Source organism: Branchiostoma lanceolatum, chromosome 10, assembly GCF_035083965.1.
Source record: "Branchiostoma lanceolatum isolate klBraLanc5 chromosome 10, klBraLanc5.hap2, whole genome shotgun sequence".
Taxonomy (NCBI): domain Eukaryota; kingdom Metazoa; phylum Chordata; class Leptocardii; order Amphioxiformes; family Branchiostomatidae; genus Branchiostoma; species Branchiostoma lanceolatum.
The window spans coordinates 629,026-651,918 of NC_089731.1; the positions used below are offsets into that span (position 1 = coordinate 629,026).

Below are 22,893 nucleotides of genomic sequence, written 5' to 3' on the forward strand. Positions count from 1 at the left end.
TACGTCCATGTAAACGCATTACAAGCATATGTAGTGGAAGAAAATGGAAATAATTTTCTCTCCCTTGATGTCTTAAGCACTCACGCCCAGAAAACAGCTTTGTTGTTTACTCAATGGTAGCGACTATGAAAATACAATAAACAACAGCACCTCAAAAGGTCATTTTAAGATTATTACAAAATCTTCTAGCTGTATAATATCATAAGATATATCTTAAACATCTCTTCTACCATGGAAGAGTGAGTAACCCTTACCCCGGTGCTGGTGGTGTGTGTACCATCTCGCAGGTCTGCAGGGCAGGCACACTGGTCCAGGTCAGCGCAGCGTCAACAAGCTTTGACGCATCCAGCAGCCCAAACACACGCACACACAGACACACACAGACACACACAGACACACACATGCACACACACAGTAAGTAACCCTTACCCCGGTGCTGGTGGTGTGTGTACCATCTCACAGGTCTGCAGGGCAGGCACACTGGTCCAGGTCAGCGCAGCGTCAACAAGCTTTGACGCATCCAGCAGCCCAAAGCCAAAATAGCTGCTGACTGGGAAGGAATAAAAACATTATGTATTTAGAGATGGCAGACTTCACCCCCTTACCCATATTGATTAGTTACTCTATCAGAAACCAAATCAGCAACACTGAGAACAATCACATCCAAGGCAACACTGCATTATGCATGTATCTTGTGAATTGCAGAAACACATTGTACATAGTTACATTACATGTACACATTAACACACACATAATGTAACATGATGATGATGATGATGATGGCTGTTTCTTCGCTTGTAACATGTAACATATGCAGACACAAACATACACATACACACATACACACAGACAAGCCAAAAACAATTATATTTGAAGTCTTGAACACTACTTTAGAAAACAACAATACTGACTAAATCACACTTCTAGAAGCCCTCTTGCTGGTTCAGTTATCATCATACCATCATGTAAAACCATTTCTCTCTTTCTCTTTCTCTCTCTCTCTTTCCCTTGCTCTTTCTCCTTCTCTCTCTCTTCCTCTTCCTCTCTCTTGTGCCCTCTCTGTCTCTCTTGCACTCTTTCTCTCTCTCTCTCCCTTTCTCTCTCTCATTTTTCTCACTTGCTCTGTCTTTCTCTCTTTCTCTCTCTCTCTCTCTGTCCTCTGTCTCTCTCTCTCTCTAATGCTTTTCCTCTGTCTTGTGCCGTCTCCCCCCCCTCTCTCTCTCTCTCTCTCTCTCTCTCTCTCTCTCTCCCTCTCTCTCTCTCATGTACACACCTCTGTGTCCGACCGCATTAGTGATCCAATCCGTAGAGTCCGAGCTGTTTAGTCTGCTGTCCGGCTGCGATGTCTGGACAATCAGGTGCTTAAGGTCACGCCAGGTCAGGGCATCACTGGGAAAAGGTCAAAAGGTCAGGATGAATCTATTTGAGATGGATTTTATTTTAATGCATCATCGGACTTAACTGCTATTGGCAACACAAAAACAAGGTTGCAAATCAAAATCCAGTTCAGTGTACAAAGTCTACAATCATTATGTATATTTTCTATACAATGTCCTGTGGCTCATATGTACAAAAAAATATTACATAATTACATACATTGAATGATTAAATCACTGGGCATAGACTATAAATAAAAATGTGTATACAGCACTGTCACTGTCAGTGATGTAATGTGCCCATGCAAAATTAAACATTTTACATCAAACTGGTGACTATAGGCAGAGAGTAAAATTTAGTTAACTTTGAAGTACATTGTACTTTGTAATGTATTACTTTTTGTATGTCAACCCAATTTGAAGCATTTATTGGAGAACTAATAGTAAAACCCTTCAGCAAACACATAATAGGGTAGCCATCGTGCATGGACATGAATCTATCTATTAGTAAGTTAAATGTTATTTGTTTTTAAATGTACTCTGGAGGTGTTGGCCTTGTAAAGGATGCATCAATCCTGTTGCCAACACCTCTCAGATTTCATTCTGTGGAGTTTAATAAATAAAGTCTCCTGTATGAGTACACACTTTGCATTGAGGGCCAGAGACAGGATCCCCCCGGCTATGGGCGCCCCCGCTGACGACTGGTAAAAATCACCGGTGCACTCACTTGTGATCTTGGTGGTGACCTGGAAAAGACATGTTGATGACAACGTAAGGCATGCATACATGTATGTAAAATAAGTACTAGTAATATACATGTAGAAGCTGCTATAAAGCTAAACGTGACTTCCTATTAAGCTAAAACATTTTCCATTATTTCAGGGGCGATGTTGACAATACTGAATGTGCATATCATTATTAGGAATTCTGTCTGGGTAGGAGATGACAGTGCTCCTGAGAGAAGATTTAGGCTCTTTTTGATTTTCTGATGTATCATTACAATTGACATGTGCCAGACAAACAAACAAACAAACAAACAAACAAACAAACAAACAAACAAACAAACAAACAAACAAACCATTTCCCGCCCACCAGCGTTGTTCCTATCCTCGGCGTACACACTTGCTATAAGCGCGGAGCAGGCCTCACAGTGTGCCGCCCATCTGCCCGTGCCGGACATGGAGCCAAACAAACAAACAAACAAACAAACAAACAAACAAACAAACAAACCATTTCCCGCCCACCAGCGTTGTTCCTATCCTCGGCGTACACACTTGCTATAAGCGCGGAGCAGGCCTCACAGTGTGCCGCCCGTCTGCTCGTACCGGACACGGAGCCAAAGAAACAAACAAACAAATAAACAAACCATTTCCCGCCCACCAGCGTTGTTCCTATCCTCAGCGTACACACTGGCTATAAGCGCGCTGCAGGCCTCGCAGTGCGCCGATCGTCTGCCCGTGCCGGATACGGAGCCAAACGCCAGACTGTAAGGGTTGTTCACGAACCCGTCAAAGGCACAGGAGTCGGGGTACCGGCCCCCGCCGCCGTTACCCGAGGAGAAGATGAAGACGTTACCCTTACCGCTCCGGCCCTGTAGAGGAGCAATGAATGAATGAAGACCTTTATTGCAAATTTCTGCCACACTTGGCTAAGTACAGGTCACAACAAAACAAAATAATGTATCCAGATATGACATCCGACCCTGTTTAATGATGAAGACCTTTATTGCACATTTCTGCCACACTTGGCTAAGTACAGGTCACAACAAAACAAAATAATGTATCCAGATATGACATCTGACCCTGTTTAATGATGAAGACCTTTATTGCACATTTCTGCCACACTTGGCTAAGTACAGGTCACAACAAAACAAAATAATGTATCCAGATATGACATCTGACCCTGTTTAATGATGAAGACCTTTATTGCACATTTCTGCCACACTTGGCTAAGTACAGGTCACAACAAAACAAAATAACAAGTACAGTTGACGGAAACAAAAAGAATATGACTATCATTAGATAAATTCTACTTCTCCTTGCTTTTCGGTTATAGTAGATATAAAAGAACAGATGGAGGTTTGTCGCATTAGGAATATGAATTTTTGTACAGTACTTAAATGTGTGAAGTAGGGAAATAGGTTTTCCACAAGCTTATACAGTTCATTTCTTTACAATGAAATTCAATGCACAGGATTATGGCTGTTGGAAAGCTGTTACTGTAAATGCAGAAATGTTAGCGGTTGCTTTATGTTCAAGGTTTTCGCATTCAACTCTTTCCTGCAAACTCAAAACCATATTGTGTGACTGTAGTGCTACTATTGTTTCAAATGTGAACTCAAAGCCACCACGAAAAATCCATTTTCTCCCAACCACGAAATCAAATCCCTGTGAACATTTCTGCATTTACATTGTATTGTATTTGACGTAGTCTTCAATTTAATCAGTGACTATACGGTTAGTATTATGAACTTAGGAATGTATGATACAGTGTTAGCTGAGTATGAATGTAGGATGCCACGTATCTTAATTACACCATGTCTCAAGGTTGACCCTAATCTTAAGAACTTACAGTTGTCGCCCCGTTCCTCAGAGCTTGCTTGAGCAGCGGCCCCGGCCCATCCACCTCAGCGAAGTCGTTCGGTCCCCACGAGCTGATGTACACGTCGACCGCGTCCTGGCCGAACGAGTACGCCATGGCATCCTGGGCGTCGTTAACCTCGCTGGTCGCAGCTGCGTTCAACAGCCGGATTCCTGCAATACAGCGGCTTTATATGAGACCTGGTACGGGAAGCGTATCTGTATCTGTCTAACACACCAGCTTTTGTATCTGTATAGCCGGTATAGGTATAACCGCCCTTCGGTGTAACACACCAGCTTCTGTATCTGTATAGCCGGTATAACTTCCCTTCGGTGTAACACACCAGCTTCTGTATCTGTATAGCCGGTATAACTTCCCTTCGGTGTAACACACCAGCTTCTGTATCTGTATAGCTTGAGTATAATTGCCCTTTACCGCCAGCTTCTGTATCTGAATAGCCGGGGCATCTGGGACATTGTTAAGCTCATTTTTTATACAAAATGCATAATGGACTAACAGTCTAATACAGTTGTGTCTACTCTTCTAAATGTGAACATTGTGAATCGGATCCACTTGGAGAAATCATCTTTTTTAACGCCAAAAATAATTACTCAGGCAACTGGATAAGATTTTGAGATTTCAAAATCTTATCCAGTTGCTTGAGTAATTATTTTTGGCGTATCTTATTACCTGGATGTCTAACCTTCATCAACGCATCTTTTTTAACGTTTTAAAAAGTTAATAGAATCACAGTCACAATGTATTTCTAACAGAGCAAACTAGGTCCAAAAGTTCCCATTCTTTAGGCGATAGATATACATGTACAATTCTTTTTGCATTATGAATTATTCCCACATGGCAGCAAATATGACACGCACAGCCATTCCACCAAGATGATGAATATTGGCACTTTTTTTTGTATTCATCATTCAATTACATTACATTTTGCTCATTCGCCCACGTATATATTTTTTCATTAAACGTCAAATGATGAAATTGGCAATTTTCTTGTAGCTACAAATTTGTCTGGGAAAGTTTATGATTAATTCAATTTTGAAACATCATTGGGTATTGGGAAAAAGTTTGCGAGTAATTTTTCAATGATTTACAAATGAGCATGAATTTCTTCCTGTGTCATTTTGATTAAGAGCTGCCTGAATATAGTAACTGTTACATATTTGCTCACACGCCTACGTAAAACTGTACATGCATTTAAGTTTGCATGGTTTTATTTTCGCGCTGAGGGGAGAATGGTGTATACGTGACGGTTTCAAGTTCGTGGCAGTGCTATAGTCACATACTGCTACAGTATTGGACAAAAAAGTTTGCGGTGGTTTTAAGCTTGCGGTGAAACTATCGCTGCAAAAACCACGAATATAAAGCCACTTTGAACATTTCTGCATTTACAGTAACAGAAAAATAACTAAATGACATTAAAAAATACATTGGCAGATGCATCAAACGTGTACATCTATAATAATTAGGAAAATGTAGTATGTATTATTCAGCCAAAATATAGAGTGTATGTATATGGACACTCCAGTGTCGGGCAACCCCGACGGACCTACATAGACCAACTTGCCGGGGACGTAGGGGTGAGGTCTGAAGATCTAGACCAATTAATGGCAGACCGTGACGCCTGGAGGGAGAGAGCGGCCTTGGTCCGGGCAAGCCGCCCGATATGATGACGAAGATATATGTGTATTCAGTCAATCTTCAATTGACAGGTGGCAATGTGCAGACTGAAGCTCTTTCCAGTGTTACAGTTAGAATACTGGTAATGGAAGTCCCACAGCGTTAGCCCTTTTGAGACCGTAGGAGCTGTCACTGTGGGTTGTTATCCTTTAACTGCCTTTTACCTCCCCAACCGAAGTCAGGAACCCATTTTTACACATGGGTGGAGTGAGGAAAGGCGTGTCAAGTGCCTAAATTCCCAATTGCACAACATCAGTGGCATGTCAGGGGATTCAAACCCAGGACCTCTGAATTTGGGGCCAAACACCCTCAGAGTTATACCAACACAATGCCTGCCCATTTGTAGATCACAAAAAGCTTACTCTCAAACTTTTTCCCAACATCCAGTGACGTTTCAAAACGGAACTGATCGTCAACTTTCGCAGACTAATTTGTTACTATAATAATATTACAAAAAAAAAGGGTCATCATTTTATGTTAGAAAATGTACGCGTGAGTGAATGAGCAAATGTTTATTCAGACAGCTCTTAATTGAAAATCAGACACAGGAAACTTGTGATCAGAGAAGCACTTAAATATCAGTTACGCTGTGTGCGTAGTCCAGTGGTTATTTTGCCCTGCCTCTGGCAAAAGAACCTGTGAGTTTGAATCCCGGCTGTGTCGCTCATCCAACATGCAAGCTACCGGAAAGAGTCAGAGTCCTTAGGACGGGACGTTAAGTCGTGGCCCAACGTTCATTGTGCTTGTCGCAAAGAGCTAGGGGAGTTTTGTTGGTACAACAAACCTGTAAATACGGTACATAGCGTCTGTCACGACCAGTGGAAGAGTAGCTCTTCAGTGAGCCAAAACTGCGTTCGAGATCACTTTGATTTGAAATTCACTGTCTTCTTCTCTTTTTCACCAAGATGGCGCAAAGCAAGGCGCTGGTACTTCTACTGCTGGCCTGCAGTCACCTGCATTTTGTGCTCGCAGCATCAGATTTTCTTTGGTGCCCTGACAGCTGTTATCCAAATAGGAAAGAACAGCTTGACAATCCTAGATCACACTGGAAGTTTCAATGCCTCTGTCCAAATCCACACGTCAAGGAGAAGTCTCCATGCAGCTGGTCTGGTCATGGAGGTAAGAGTGACTCGTACACGCGTTAAAGGCACCCAGAACATTTGTCTTGAAAACGACATATTCTAGATGCTGTAAATTTGACGTTTTACCACATTTGTGTGATATTTTCACATCAAAAGCACTCAAAAGCTAGGCGGTGAAATGCTCTATTGCGTAGAAATGACTAGAAATTGATGTTCTTTAATTCAAGTTTCATGCCCCATGAAATGGCCTTTAAGAGTAGCAATGTGTATCGTTATGTGAAGTTCTTAAGTAAAGCCAAGATAGCTTTAGGTACCATTATTTTAGATTGAATCTTATTCATTCGTATTTTAGAATAGTGACTGTAACAATAATAAATGTAACCATCATGATGAATAATATATTCCAATTAAGTGCAGTTGTTATTTGGTTTGATTTCTTTTTTGTGTGCAGTGGAATATGAAATTTCCAAATGTTTTGGGAGATATATGCATTGGATGGTTTTAGCAGAAAAACAGTTTTCTGTAGGTCTGTAAATTAAAGCAATCTCTAATCTCTCAGGTACAACGTACAACCATGTTCATTGCCTCGACTCGGTACCAACTAGTTTCCAAAAAGAAACCAAAAAAATCAACATCAACCATCTTCGCTCCTCTACGCTCCTGGAGCGGTCCTTCCCGAACATCTCTGACCTCCAACATCTGTGGATCCAGAGGTCAAACATTTCCTTGATCTGGCCCGGGGCTTTCAAGGGCCTGTCGCTCTTACGTGACCTCTACCTTGTAAACAACCGAATCTCCAGTCTAGGTAATCTTTATTAGTTTGTTATGTTTAGCCATACCTAATATGGCTCAACATGTTGTTTTTACTCATGTTTCTTCTCCTTCTTCTTCTTCTGCCTGTCAAATCTTCAAATCAATTCATCTCTGTCATTTTTTTACCAAATGACCTGAAATTGGGCACAAAGCTAGTGTGGGCAAATACCCCTAGGCGTTTTTTTCGATGTAGACCTTTAAAGTGATTTTATTGAGTTTTTTTGTGACAGCCAATGGGAGCACGGCATTTCAAAATGCGACCGCCTGATTGGCCAATTGAGTTAATCAAGTTATCTTGCATTTCTGGGTCAGCTGCACTAGTGTGTATACCAAATTTGGCATTGTGACTGCTTAGGACATGTGCGTACATGGCTTTGTTCACACTTTTGGCATATTACTAGTACTTCAGAATTATTTTTCTAAATTCTTTGCCATTTTCAAAACAAAGATGCACATGTCCATTTTTTGCATGGGGAGGAGTATGGCTAAACTTGCTGTATTTGCTCAGGGGCAAATGACGGCCTTTCTAGTTTATCTATTCATTGGTTCGGCATGCACACGTTGTAACATTGTTTGTTTGTATTGCATACCTGGTTAACCGCGTCATGGTGTAAGACACCAGGTTTGAACTGAACAGTACAAGCTGCAGATATAGAATTATATAGATACAGAGTCGGCTATATAGATACAGAGAGTAGGGAGAAGGTTGACGTGGTTGTTTTTGTGTTTGTTCTCTCTCTCTCTCCAATTTCACGTCTTTTATTCCCCGTCATATGGGGGTTGGACGTGCTTGCACATGGATGGGGGAGCCTCAGAACTCCTCATCAAGTGAAAGTCTTTTTTGTAGCGTTTTTACGACTGGATGCCCTTCCTAATGCCAACGAAAACCCTACTGTTGGGCTTAGGACATGGGAAATATGTGTTAAGTGCCTTTTCCAAGGACACAACGTCTGGGTGCATGTATGGACATGTCTGGGTATTCCACTGAGGATTGAACCTGGGTCTCATTGGTTCATAGCTCAGGATGCTCTGCCACTATGCCACACAGACGCCACTTTGTTGTCATCTTAAAATCTTAAAGTCATCTTATTTCCTTTCTCCTCAGAACCTGATGCTTTCCTTGGGCTCAAGACACTAGCACACCTGTTCCTTGACAAGAATGCCATCTCTTCTGTGTCGCAGTACGCGTTCCGTGCCCTGCACAGCCTCACCACACTGTCTCTGACCCGAAACCTACTGAGCTCTCTGCCCGTCAACGCACTTCTGCAGCCTAAGACACTAGCCGCGGCCAACCTGCAATACAATCGCATCACCACAATCGACAGCGACATCACCCGTCTGAAGCAAAACCTGAATATCAGGATATACAGAAACATGCTGCGATGCGACGGGAACCTAACGTGGCTCATCTGCAACCTTCAAGACCTGACGCAGATCTCCGATCGTCACTCTCTGAGGTGTGCATCCCCTGGTGACCTCCAGGGGACCCCACTGCACAGCGCCATGAGGAAGGATGACTGCCCAACCACAACTGCCACACTCCCCCCCTTGACAACCGCCACACTCCCCCCCTCGACCACAACCGCCACACTCCCCTCCTCGACCACAACCGCCACACTCCCCCCCTCGACTGAAAACAGATCGAGGATTGAGTCTGTAAACCAGGGCAAAAGCAACGTGTCCATCTCCAGCCCGTACAACGAGATCGCTCCTGCTGAGGACGGCAGCAAGCGGTCAGCCACAAAGGATGACACAACAGTCTCCCGGCAAACTACAGAGATGGACCAAGTCATTCTTCCTGGGGGAGACCCGATCACCAACAAGGATGACGACAGCACCTACATATCGGCCATAACCAGTGCTGTTGCTGTGCCACTCCTCTTGGTGCTGGCCTCAGTCAGTGTCCTCTTCATCTACAAACGCTGGCGTGAGGCGAGTTCGGCCGATCACGACGAACCTACATCCCCAGAAACAGACGGAAGCCAGAAAATTGAGCCGTATGCAGTGACATATGCGGAGGGGAGACAAGCATCGGACAACTCAGCAGACACAGAACCCAACTCAGCTGCCCAAAACCAGACATCGGGAGATGACAACACCATCCGTCCATATGCTGTGGCCTACCAGGAAGACGAAGGACCAAAGATCAAGCCTTACGCAGTGGCCTACAAGGAAGACGCAGGGCAAAATGACGACTTTAAGATCCCCCTGTATGCCGCTGACTGTCTCGATACACCACAAGATGCAGAGGCAGATTCGGCACCACCAGAAAACATTGCGAATCAACAGGCAGCAATCCTCGAACAAACGGTTGCCCAATCAGAAGACCAGGCGCTGCTAAAAGATGGCATCGAGGCAACCAATGGAAAAGGTCCTTACGGAATGGAGGAGGAAAACATGCCCTATACAACCCAGCTCATGGACAGTAAAAGTAGTAAGGACAGCACAACCCATGCGCTGTACAACCCAGCTCATGGACAGCCCAAATAGTAAGGACAGCACAACCCATGTCCTGTACAACCAAGCTCATGGACAGTAAAAGTAGTAAGGACAGCACAACCCATGTCCTGTACAACCCAGCTCATGGACAGCCCAAGTAGTAAGGACAGCACAACCCATGTCCTGTACAACCCAGCTCGTGGACAGTAAATTAAAGTAGTAAGGACAGCACAACCCATGTCCTGTACAACCCAGCTCATGGACAGTAAAAGTAGTAAGGACAGCGCAACCCATGTCCTGTACAACCCAGCTCATGGACAGTAAAAGTAGTAAGGACAGCACAACCCATGTCCTGTACAACCCAGCTCATGGACAGTAAAAGTAGTAAGGACAGCACAACCCATGCACTGTACAACCCAGCTCATGGACAGCCCAAGTAGTAAGGACAGCACAACCCATGTCCTGTACAACCCAGCTCGTGGACAGTAAAAGTAGTAAAGACAGCGCAACCCATGTCCTGTACAACCCAGCTCGTGGGCAGCACAAGAATAGTATAGAGAGCTCACTTCACATCCTTTACAACCCAAGTCATGGACAGCTCGAGTAGGAGAGACAGCACACCGCATGTCCCAAACAACACATCTCATGGACAGCCTGAGAGTAAGGACAGCATATCTAACGTCCTGTACAACCCAACTCATGGATAGCAGTGACAGCAATCACATGTATAACAAGGACAGCTAATCTCATGTCCTGTACAACACAGCTCATGGACAGCAATAAGAGTTAGGACAGCACATCTTCATTTGTAACGTCCTGTGCAACCCAGCTCATGCATGGTCCGTGAGCTTGAGAGTAAAGACAGCACATTCAAACATGTATTTTTAATGTAATTTCACTTTTAAACACAATGTGTTTTAATGTAATTTCAGTTTACCACTGTATATTTGATTTAAATTCAAGGTAATTTCTGTGTGCCATATACATTTAAAAAAAAATGTAATCTAAGTGAGCAACATGGCTTTTAAGTTACAATTGAAAGTAAATGAGCCAAATGTAGCATGTCAGATCTTCTGAGGGAAGCCTATATGATTGATGACTGAAAATGAGTTAATCTTTAATTTGAATGTGTTGCAAGAAACCTCAATATGTTATGCAGCAACTCAGATGAGCTTTAGATGATAATAAGGATTGAAGTAATCACTACACTTGAGTAGAAGCTTAAGTCAGGTCTGGAGGTGGAAGCATATCTTAAATTTATGATACATTTTACTACAATCTCTTCAATGAGTCCTTAGAGATTCTATTCAGGTGCATGATTTATTTTGTTATTTAACATATACTGTATGAAGTTCAAACTATTTTTTGTTCTCTAACTTTTTTAGTAGAATCAAGGTTACAACATCTTTTGGAAAAAATTCATCAATTGGGAAAAGAGTTTAATTTTCTAGGATTTATAGGACACAAAAGAAACTGATTGTGTACAAACAAGAAATACTTTAGAATGGCAACTAGCCTCTGTTGCAGACTCCTTACGGCTGTTTTCTTTTTCAAGTTACCATGATTTTCTCATTACATTTTTTTTATTGCTGCCGAGAAAACGATAAATTTAAAAGAAAACAGCAGGAAGGTGTCTGCAATGGAGGCTAGCATTAAATGATTATAGTGGAAACAGTGGAAGATACTTGTCAAGTGAGTGTAGATGCACTTAGACTGCTGAGTAGCTGCACTGGCAGAGCATATTTTTGTGTGCAACTTAACAGTTTAGTGAGGCTTGTTAATACTTTTATCTGGAATAAAGTGTATGTTAAAGTCAGCTTCAATTTGAAGTTTGCGAGTAATTTTTCAGTGATCTACAAGTGGACCAAAAGAATGTGAATTTCTTCCTGTGTCATTTTAATTAAGAGCTGCCTGAATATACACTTGCTCACTCACCTAGTGACGTAATACAGAAAAATAATTCATTAAGTTAAACATAAAAAAAGTACATTGGGAGTTGAATCACACTTATACATACTAGGAAATGTAGTATCTTTATTCAGTAAAAATATAGTATGTTTATTCAGCCCAAATGTATGTATTTAGCTAATTTTCAGCCAAAACTTTGTATATTCAGCCTAGCAAACCTTAATTGATAGGAGGCATGTGCAGAAGCTCTTTCTGTCCAGTGTCAAAGCTAAAAAAACTGGTCAATGTAGTTCCATAGCACATTTAGGCCGTATAGGGGCAGTGGGTTGTTATCCACTGGAAGTACTGCCTTTTACCTCCCCAACCAAAGTCAGGTACCCACCTGGGTGGAGTGAGGAAAGGCGTGTAAAGTGCCTTTCCCAAGTTAATTTGTAATCATAATAAAACTTCAGTTGCCAATTTCATCATTTTACAAAAATGTAGACATGGGCAAATGAGTGAAATTGATTATTGTAATTACAAAAAAAAGTGCCAATTTCATTCAGTTTACCTTAAAAAAATGTACACGTGGGCAGACATGGGCAAATGAGCAAAATTAATTATTGTAATTACAAAAAAAGTGCCAATTTCATCAGTTTACCTTAAAAAAAATGTACACGTGGGCGAATGAGCAAATGTATAGACATGGGCAAATGAGTGAAATTAATTATTGTAATTACCAAAAAAAAGTGCCAATTTCATCAGTCTACCTTTAAAAAAATGTACATGTGGGCGAATGAGCAAATGTATATTTCTTCAGACAGCTCTTAATTGAAAATCAGACGCAGGTAACTCATGATCAGAGACGCACTCATCAGTTCCGCAGTGCGTAGTCCAGTGGTTAGCAGCCCTGTTTCTCACAGGACCAAGAATCTGCGTGAGTTTAAATTCCGGCCGTGTCTTTCACCCGACATACACGCTACCGGAAAGGGTCGCAGTCTTTACGACGGGACATTGAGCCATGGTCTACTGTTCATTGTGCCTGTCGAAAAGAGCTAGGGGAATCTTTCCTGGTACAATGAACCTGTAAATACTGTCATATAGTGTCTGATGTGTCTTCTCTTTCATGACCAGAGGAAGAATAGCTCTTCAGTGAGCTAAAACTGCGGTCGAGATCACTTTGATTTGAAATTCACTGTCTTCTTCTCTTTTTCACCAAGATGACACAAAGCAAGGCGCTGGTTTTTCTACTGCTGGCCTCCAGTCATCTGCATTTTGTGCTCGCGCCGTTTAATTTTAATTCGTGCCCTGACAGCTGTTACCCAAATAAGAAAGAACTGCTTGACAATCCTCGATCACATTGGATGTTTGACTGCCAATGTCCGAATCGGTATGACAAGGAGAAGTGTCCATGTAGCTGGGTTGGACATCGAGGTAAGAGCACACGCGTTAAAGGCAACCAACACTCTAGCATTTTATGAGTCTTGAAAACTGGAAATATTCTAGATGCTGTTATCTCTCTCTCTCTCTCTCTCTCTCTCTCTCTCTCTCTTGAATTTTACGTCTTTTATTCCCCATCATATGGGGGTTGGATGTGCTTGCACATCGACGGGGAAGCCCCAGAGCTTGTCATCAAGAGCTGGATGCCCTACCTAACGCCAACCCAAACCCTACTGCTGGGCTTAGGACATGGGAAATATTGTGTAATCTTTATGAAATTGACATTTAATGCCACTTTTTTACTGCATTTGTGTGATAATTTCATCTCAAAAGCAGCACAAAAATAAGCACAAAAATACACCGTTTCCTCTGTGTAGAAATGACTTAGAAATTGAAGTTTTTAGTTCAAGTTTCAAGCCCCATAAAATGCTCTGGATGCCTTTAAGAGTAGCAATGTGTATTTATGAAGTTCCAAAGCAGCCAAGATAGCTAACATTATTTTGAATTTGATTTATTTGTAATCTTAAATATAGTCTTTCATGTATATGTCATGTAATGTAACCATGCTATATTTCAAATTTTACCAATAGTTCAGTTTTAAAAGTTGCAGTGGTGGTGTGTTTACTTAGTCTTAATTGGCAAGGCTTTTTAAACACGATCATGTATGGTCTGTTAATTGCTGATAAAAGCCATCTCCCATCTCTCAGGTATTACGTACAACTCTGCCCATTGTCTTGACTCCGTGCCGACTGGTTTCGTAAAAGAAACTAAAAAAATCTACATCAACCACCTCCGCTCCCCTACGCTCCTGGAGTGGTCCTTCCCAAACATCTCCGACCTCCAACATCTGTGGATCCAGAGGTCAAACGTTTCCTCGATCTGGCCTGGGGCCTTTAGGGGCCTGTCGTTCCTTCGTGAACTCCACCTTGAGGACAACCGAATCTCCAGTCTAGGTACGTTGGATACCCAAGTGAGGTGTCCATCTTTTACCTGTGAGTAAGGAAAGTTGTGTCAAGTGCCTCTCCTAAGGTCACAACACAATGTCATGTCAGGGGATACAAACCCAGGACCTCTGGGTTCTAGGCCAAACACCCTAACCGTTATGCCAACATGATGCTACACTGATACAACAATAAATATCTGATTCTAATTTTGCCTTTGATGATAATTCTGTTGGTATGACATGTAAGTGTTTCTTGTCGTCTTAAAGTTTCTAAATATCACGCTCTATTTCCTTTCTCCTCAGAACCTGATGCTTTCTTTGGGCTCGAGACACTAGCAAATCTGTTCCTTGACAAGAATGCCATCTCTGCTGTGTCGCAGTACGCGTTCCGTGCCTTGCATAACCTCACCATGCTGTCTCTGACCCACAACCGACTGAGTTCTCTGCCCGTCAACGCACTTCTGCAGCCTACAGCGCTGACCATGGCCGACCTGCGAAACAACTCTATCACCACGATTGACAGCGACGTCACACGCTTCAAGCAAAACCTGCGGTTTAGGATAGAGGATAACGTGCTGCGATGCGACGGGAACCTAACATGGTTCATCTGCAACCTGCCGCACCTGACACAGATTTCCAACCGCGACAATCTGACGTGCGCATCCCCTGGTGACGTCCGAGGGACCGCACTTAGCGCCATGAGGAAGGATGTCTGCCCAACCACACCCGCCACACTCCCCCCCTCGACTGAAAACAGATCGAGGATTGAGTCTGTAAACCAGGACACAAGCAATGCGTCCACCACAACCCAGTACAACGAGACCATTCCTGCTGAGGACGGCAGCGAGCGGTCAGCCGCTAAGGACGACAAGCCAGTCTCTCAGCAAACTACCGAGATGGACCATGTCATCATTCTTCCCGGGGGAGACCCGATCACCAACAGGAATGAGCACAGCACCTACATACTGGCGATGACCAGTGCCGCTGCTGTGCCACTCCTCTTCGTGCTGGCCTCAGTCAGCGTCCTCTTCATCTACAAACGCTGGCGTGAGGCGAGTTTGGCCGATCACAACGAACCAACAAGAAGGGATGATGAACCTACATCCGCAGAAACCGACGGAAGCCAGAAAATTGAGCCGTATGCAGTGACATATGCGGAGGGGAGACAAGCATCGGACGACTCAGCAGACAGAGAACCCAACCCAGCTGCCCAAAACCAGACATCAGGAGATGACGATACCATCCAGCCATATGCTGAGGCCTTCGATGAAGACGAAGGACCAAAGATCAAGCCTTACGCAGTGGCCTACAAGGAAGACCCAGGGCAACATGACGACATAAAGATCCCCCTGTATGCTGTCCACTGTCTCGACACACCACAAAATGCAGAGGAAGATTCTGCACCACCGGAAAACATCACCGGCCAACAGGCGGCAATCCCGGAAGAACCAGTTGCCCAATCAGAAAACCAGCCACTGCCGAAAGATGGCATCAAGCCAACCGATGGAAAAGGTCCCTACGGAATGGAGGAGGAAAACAAGATTCCAAGCGTGAGCAGGATCTATGGGAATGGATCTCAGCCAGCTGGTTCAGAAGATCACAGCACATCTCATGTCCTATACAACCCAGCTCATGGACAGCACGAGAGTAAGGACAGCACACCTCATGTCCTGTACAACCCAGCTCATGGACAGCACGAGAGTAAGGACAGCACACTTCATGTCCTGTACAGCCCAACTCATGGACAGCACGAGAGTAAGGACAGCACACCTCATGTCCTGTACAACCCAGCTCATGGACAGCACGAGAGTAAGGACAGCACATCTCATGTCCTGTACAACCCAGCTCATGGACAGCCTTAGAGCAAGGACAGCACATCTCATGTCCTGTACAACACAGCTCATGGACAGCCTGAGAGTAAGGACAGAACAACCCATGTCCTGTACAACCCAGCTCATGGACAGTCCAAGTAGTAAGGACAGCACATCTCACATCCTGCACACAATCCATGGCCAGCTCATGGATAGCCCGAGAGAAAGGAAAATCATAGCACATTTCATGTCCCGCACAACCCAGCTCATGGACAGCCTTAAGCTTAGAGTAAGGACAGCACATCTCATGTCCTGTACAACCCAGCTCATGGACAGAAGTGACAGCAATCACAGCAAGGACAGCACATCTCATGTCCTGTACAACCCAGCTCATGGACAGAAGTGACAGCAATCACAGTAAGGACAGCACATCTCGTGTCCTGCATAAACAGCTCATGGACAGCCCAAGTAGTAAAGACAGTACAACCCATGCCCTGTACAACCCAGCTCATGGACAGCCCAAGTAGTAAAGACAGCACAACACATGTCCTGTACAACACAGCTCATGGACAGTAAAAGTAGTAAGGACAGCACAACCCATGCCCTGTACAACCCAGCTCATGGACAGCCCAAGTAGTAAAGACAGCACAACACATGTCCTGTACAACCCAGCTCGTGGATAGTAAAAGTAGTAAGGACAGCACAACCCATGTCCTGTACAACCCAGCTCATGGACAGTAAAAGTAGTAAGGGTAGCACAACCCATGTCCTGTATGTACAAGCCAGCTCATGCATGGACCATGAGCTTGAGTATAAAGACAGCACAACTCAAACATGTATTTTTAATGTAATTTCAGTGAGTAACATACAATATGTTTTTAATGTAATTTCAGCGTGCCAATATTAATTGTAGTAATCTAATTTCAAGGTAGTTTTAGTGTACCATGTACATGTACATGTGTTTTCAATGTAATTTCAGTGTGCCATGTACATGTACATTAATTTTTTGTAAATTCAATCTCATTTCAGTGAGCAAAGTACATGGGTTTTTAAGTGTAATCTTAGAGAGCAACATGGCTGTTAAGTTACAAAGTAAATGTGTCAAATGTACATGTAGAATGTCAGATCTTCTGAGGGAAGGCTTTATGATTGATGGCTGAAAATGAGTTAATTATTAATTTTAATGTCAGAAGAACCCTAAAATGTTATACAGCAACACAGATGGGGTTTAGATGATACATTGTAACAAGGATGAAAGGAACCACTGCACTTGAGTAGAATCCTAGTCAGCAATTAAAGTATCTTCAATTCATGAAATACAATAACGACTAACTCTTCAATGAGTCCTTAGAGAATCTATTTAGGTGCATGACTTATTTTGTATAATAATCATATTGTATGAAGTTCACACTTAAGTTTTCATTCTCTCAAACTTTATCATTACATCCTATTGGCATTTTGGAAAACAGCTTGATTATAGAATTTAGGAAACCGAAAAACAAAATGACAGTGTATACAAACAAGAAATTCTTTAAAATGGCTGGCAACTAGCCTCTGTTGCAGACTCCTTCCTAGTGCTTAAAATTTTTTCAAGTTACCATTCTCCTATTATGCTATGGTCATAATATAATGAGTGATACATATAGAATACAACACAGGGTATTCTGTATCACCAGAGGTACCCACCCGACCGCGGGTCGGGCTGGGACCGAGGTCGGGACCCGCGGTCGGGCTGGGACCAAGGGTGATGCGGAATACAACGTGTTGTACTTTGTTTATGTCATACCTTGGTCATACCCACCTGAGAAAACACACATTTCAATGAGGAATGCGCCAGAGGTTGAGGGAGTTTTGTGTCCTCGAACATAAAACTGTAACAACATTGATTCTAACCTCCGAATCTGGTATTCGAATTTCCGACGGCGGTGCAACCATTGCGCTCGACATGCATTCCATGCAAGCCTGTGTGATAACACTCCCGAAACCCTATGTGATCCGGATAGTTATCACACTGTCCGGAACACCCATATCAGGCCCAGGTATGACATAATATTAGATAACTCTTGTTTACATATAAATGTCTGAGGTCCAGTCTTACCTCCCACTCTAGCGTCCGGTGCCACGCCCACCCCGCACAGACTGTTGTTAGCAAGGGCTGTGGCCACGCCTGCCACCTTCGTACCGTGTCTGGGGTAGGAACAAAGGACACAAAATCAGCCTATAAGAGACATACTGGAAATAATACTGATTTAAGTTGAGAACAAATGGTGGATTGATTTCTTGAAGTTGGATGGACTGGGCAGTGATTTGATGTTAGGTGTTCCTGGTTGGCACAGTGGAGAAAGATCCACTTTCAAACAACAATCCTTTGCAATTCAAGTCTCTTGAAACAAAAAGGCAGGCCTGTGACATGTGGCATGAGAACATGAAAACCTCATCAGCAGTGGAAACAATAAGATGCTCACCCTGTGGAATCAGCAGGATGTGACGGGTCCCTGTCTCCATCCACCACATCTGTGCTCAGGGCTGCATCCTAACAACAACAGGGAAACATAAAGGTCAACTATGCAAACACACATCTGAGAGCAACTTTTGGTATAATATTAATCAAAACTAGTGTGAAGCTTTAACTGTTTCCTGTCTACTAATAAGAATACAGAATCTGAACATGATAATACTGCAATAATAATTAATGTGCATTGTACATGTGTATTCAAGTTGACAATAAGACGTAAGTAAATACCCTCAGTGAGGCCCAGGGATACCAAGACGGAGATGGGTTCCGTCCTAAACACCTAGCCTTATGGCGCGGGAGGACTTTTTAAAAAAAATAACTGTGGATGAAATCTCTAAAGAGTCATCAATTTCCAACAGCATCCACTGTCTTTCATCGGTGACTGAGTCTAATCTTCATTGACGTAACTTGTTGCACTGAGACTACCAAAAAGTCTTAATTTGACTGTTGCAACATAATTAAGCGATACACAATGTAGGTACATGGCAGTGACCTACATAGTTGAGGTCAGGGTGGTTGGTCTGAAGCCCATCGTCCACCACAGCTACGTTGACGCCCTGTCCCGTATAACCTCTCAACCAGGCACCCGATATGTGCATGTCCAAACCTGAGCAGTGGTTCTGCGAACATAAATGTCATGTGTAAATTAGATAATTGATTAGTTACATCTAATCTTACAACTGCTTCATGAATCAATGAATCTAACATACCTTAAAAGAATGTACGATACTATAGGCCTTTCTGTACGAAGTATGTTCTCCTTATTAACAGTTGAACAATCAGTGCAAAAATTGCGCCGATTTATTTTCCCTTCTGGGAAAATTTGCCTAATTTTAAACCAGTGAACCCTTTATTCTTTGATCTTGGATCTGACGGCCATTTTCGGATGGTGACGTAAAGCAGGCGGCCCCGTGTATGAGGGAGCTTCAGGTATAAGCCTCAAGCCTCAAACCTCTGCACGTAAAAGAACCCAACACATTTATCGAGAAGAGTAGGGGTGACCCGGTGTGCTTGGCCAAAAACGCGAGCCGTAGCAAAGCCACATTGCACTACCACTATATATACATGTAGCTACATGTACTTAAGAAAGCATCATGCTTCACCTCAAATAAGGATGCCTTGAAACAAGAAAAAACGAATGTACAATGTTGTTTACCATGTACCACTCCTGTTTGGGCCAGTCAGGATCGTTGAGACACACATCAAGGGTAACCCTCTCTGACCTGTCGACCCTTGACCTGGCGACCCCTGACCTGGCGACCCTCTCCTTCCACACCTGCTGCACCACCCATCTCACCTGTGTGTCAGGTGGAGAAAAAAGGTGTTAAAAATGCTTTTGACTTTAACATATATATCTAAAAAAAATATGAAATACATGTATCTAAAATCTAAGCCTAAAACACTATTTCTGAGACTGACCCTGAGCCTTAAGATCTATGTTGGTGGGATTTTGAATATTGCAATTATTACTAACATATCAATATTGCACAAACATAATCTAGACTTTAGTCTTCAGCCTTTTCTATTGTTCTTCACACTGTGCTTTAGGGGACTGAAAATCACATGCAGTTTTAAAAAAACATCTACTTACTGAGTTTTCCTGAAGGAGCCCGTGGTGCTTCTCATGGCTAGCACTTGTGGAACGTCTTGAGACATGGCTGTGTCTTAACAGATGGTAGTCTCCGAATATCTACCAGAGAGGAAAAAAGTTTCGTCTTCTTAATTGTGTATCTCATCACATTTAGCTATGAAAACTATACAGAGTTAATGTAGAACATCGGACAGACAAAAGATTTGAGACAAGGTGAAATGTATTTACCCAGTACCAGACTGTTTTTGTTGCAAATAATTTTATTTTGTCTATTGGTTTTGCTGAGACACAGGTAGTAATAATGCCAGGCTTGCACAACATAGTAGATAATTATTGTCATTGACTAAGTTGTTAAGTTTAGACCCTTTTTTTTCAGATAAAGACAACAAATACAACAGGGAACCGTTCAAGCAAAGATAACAACATAGATGTTGTCAGTTTAGTGTGTTAGAGGGCAACTTGTAAAGGCACTTATGCCCATGTTATTCCCTCCCTTTCACTGTCATAAATTCAAATAAAACAATAAACCAAGACTGAGTCAGTACCCTGCCTCCCACATTTATTTTTGTGGCATCATAACCTTACCTTTCCCCCGTATGTGAAGCCGTGTTTGTTGGCTAGTCTGATGGCCTCCTCCTGCCCCCCCTCCACCTCTACAGCCCACTCATTACTGTACAGGGGGTCACGGCAGGTCACGGCCACAGCCAACACTAGCAGCACCGCAACGGCCCATAGTCTGGTCATTCTGGAATAAAACATGGAACATTAGTAGCCTCCTTTGCAGGCTTCCTAGAACGGCGGCGTATATATTTGGGGAGGGGGGGTGACGCAGGTTCTTACACGGGCCAAGATTCTCTAATGCCGGCAAGTGAGTTTTGCTGCCGTTCTAGGAAGCCTGCGAAGGAGGCTAAAGACTTATGTCTAATCTACCATGAAGATTATGTAATACTACATGTAACTATATCTATCTTTCCCAAACAGGTACTAGTACTAACTAAGATTGTTTTGTTGATTAAACCTGGTGAGATAGCAAAACAACTTGACACATTTACGAATTCACAAGTTCTGTTAGAGCATTGAACCATTTCATTCAAGTCTTGGGGATAAAATGGAACTCAAACATCACATGCAAAAACACCTTACCTTAGAATATTCCTAAAGTGGATTACAAAGCTTACAATTACAATGTATCAGGAAAATAGGAAATCTTTTCTTCCGCAGCAGGGCGTTAGCTACATGTAGATGGTTCTGGCTGTTACTTTGCTTTGCTTACGTAAAGAGCAAACAGAGAATTAATCATTAAACAAGCCTTTGCAGTCCTTGTTAGTTGTTACCGAGGAATAACATTGGTACATTATGAACATGCGTAGACTTTTGTAAGAAAACGTTTACCTACCCACAACAGGTGTTGGCCTACTAGTATATGGATTGTCAGTGTTGTCACTGGGAAAAATACAGACAAAGCTCTATAACAATCAGCTGGTGACATGTAGCAGTTTAAATTTTATCAAGGATCCAAGCTTTAGTTCTAAGACATTTGTGGTATGATCGCAGCCTTCTTGTCTCGTCAAAGACGAGAAATTTGCTTCCTTCTCTCCAAATTCACCTGCGTGCGTGACCGGCCCAGGCAGTGCTCTTGTGGGAATCATTAGTCTTTTCTTCTGAACACAGGAAATGTGAACCACGAATTCTGGGAAGTCCCTTTCACTTTATCAACAGTTTATTGCCCACGAAACAACTTGCCCTATTGAACGAACCCGTTCCCCCGCCCATATCCGTCAAACGTACAAAGGCCAAAACAAAGACATGAGAATCCAAAGAATTTGATCGAGGTTGAGCCGCTCTCTTATTGGTTGAACTGCTGGTTTGACAGACAGCAGTGAGGCAGTCACGGATCTTTGTTGTTAAACATGCAAATTTTGAACTTGAAGTAAGATCAAATTACAAGGATACTTTGTACACAATTCAACAGGCTGAGTAGCACAGATACAATTTGAAAGCGAATACAGTATGCAGTTTAAAAGAAAGCTGGTAGGGGGCAAGCATTATGTAGTCAAGGCTAAAACAAAAAATCATAGAAAGAAATTCAGAACGTTTAGATGCAGTTTGTTTTTGGTATTTTTTTCCTGAATGTTCCTCCAAAACACAGGTGTGACATACAGGTGATTTACTCTTAGTCTTACACAGTTATACCATAAGTCAGAACTCCTTTGGATTTTTGTTGACAGATGTTAAACAACAGCAACAACACAACCTTTATACACTTTCATCACCGTCTCTTCTAAACACTTTCTACTTCCGGGTTAATAAAAATTTATTTAATATTATGACCGAAGGGACACACACATGCTTTAACATCACTCTTGCCTTTTCCCTTGGACTAAAACTACTTATATTTGCTGCCTGTAGAGTCTGTACCTTTGTCTTGCAATACGGCAGCCCCCGCATTGGTGGCGTTTCTGCGTGGCTGTTATTTGGAGGTGAAACGTTAATCAGTGATAAAAACACGTCCATGTGTTTACCTGCAGTATCTGCACTTCCTGCCACGCCTACTTAACAGGATATTCCATCCACCTAAATGGGGAAGTAGACTTTGATATAAATACTAAAGCCTTTAAAAGTCTCAATGATATTAATTATTTTTTTCATATACATGAATATATCGCTTCTGCATTTTCTTGTTAGAGATATTACGGGAGAAGCTCTGTATATCAGATTTTA

At 42.7% G+C, this 22,893-nt stretch overlaps 1 protein-coding gene across 1 annotated transcript; it reads right to left on the reverse strand.

Annotated features, from left to right (window-relative positions):
• Nucleotides 1-419: 419 nt before the first annotated feature.
• Nucleotides 420-22,709, reverse strand: LOC136443184 (furin-like). The gene is made up of 12 exons (XM_066440324.1): nucleotides 22,591-22,709; nucleotides 20,758-20,917; nucleotides 20,173-20,271; nucleotides 19,738-19,878; nucleotides 19,079-19,201; nucleotides 18,532-18,599; nucleotides 18,165-18,253; nucleotides 3,948-4,129; nucleotides 2,743-2,967; nucleotides 2,022-2,122; nucleotides 1,274-1,389; nucleotides 420-550 (listed from the first exon to the last, which is right to left on the reverse strand). Exons 2-12 carry the CDS (start codon nucleotides 20,914-20,916, stop codon nucleotides 426-428), a joined length of 1,428 nt encoding a protein of 475 aa, XP_066296421.1. The 5' UTR covers nucleotide 20,917; nucleotides 22,591-22,709; the 3' UTR covers nucleotides 420-425.
• Between the last annotated feature and the right edge of the window lie 184 nt (nucleotides 22,710-22,893).

Bases quoted from the DNA above. Each gene is read 5' to 3' on its own strand.
- LOC136443184 (XM_066440324.1), bottom strand. From the start codon at position 20,916: ATGACCAGACTATGGGCCGTTGCGGTGCTGCTAGTGTTGGCTGTGGCC. The intron at 18,600-19,078 runs GTAGGTCACTGC...TGTTGTTGTTAG, and splicing joins ACCACCCTGACCTCAACTAT to GATGCAGCCCTGAGCACAGA. The intron at 18,254-18,531 runs GTGAGCATCTTA...TTCCTACCCCAG, and splicing joins CATCCTGCTGATTCCACAGG to ACACGGTACGAAGGTGGCAG.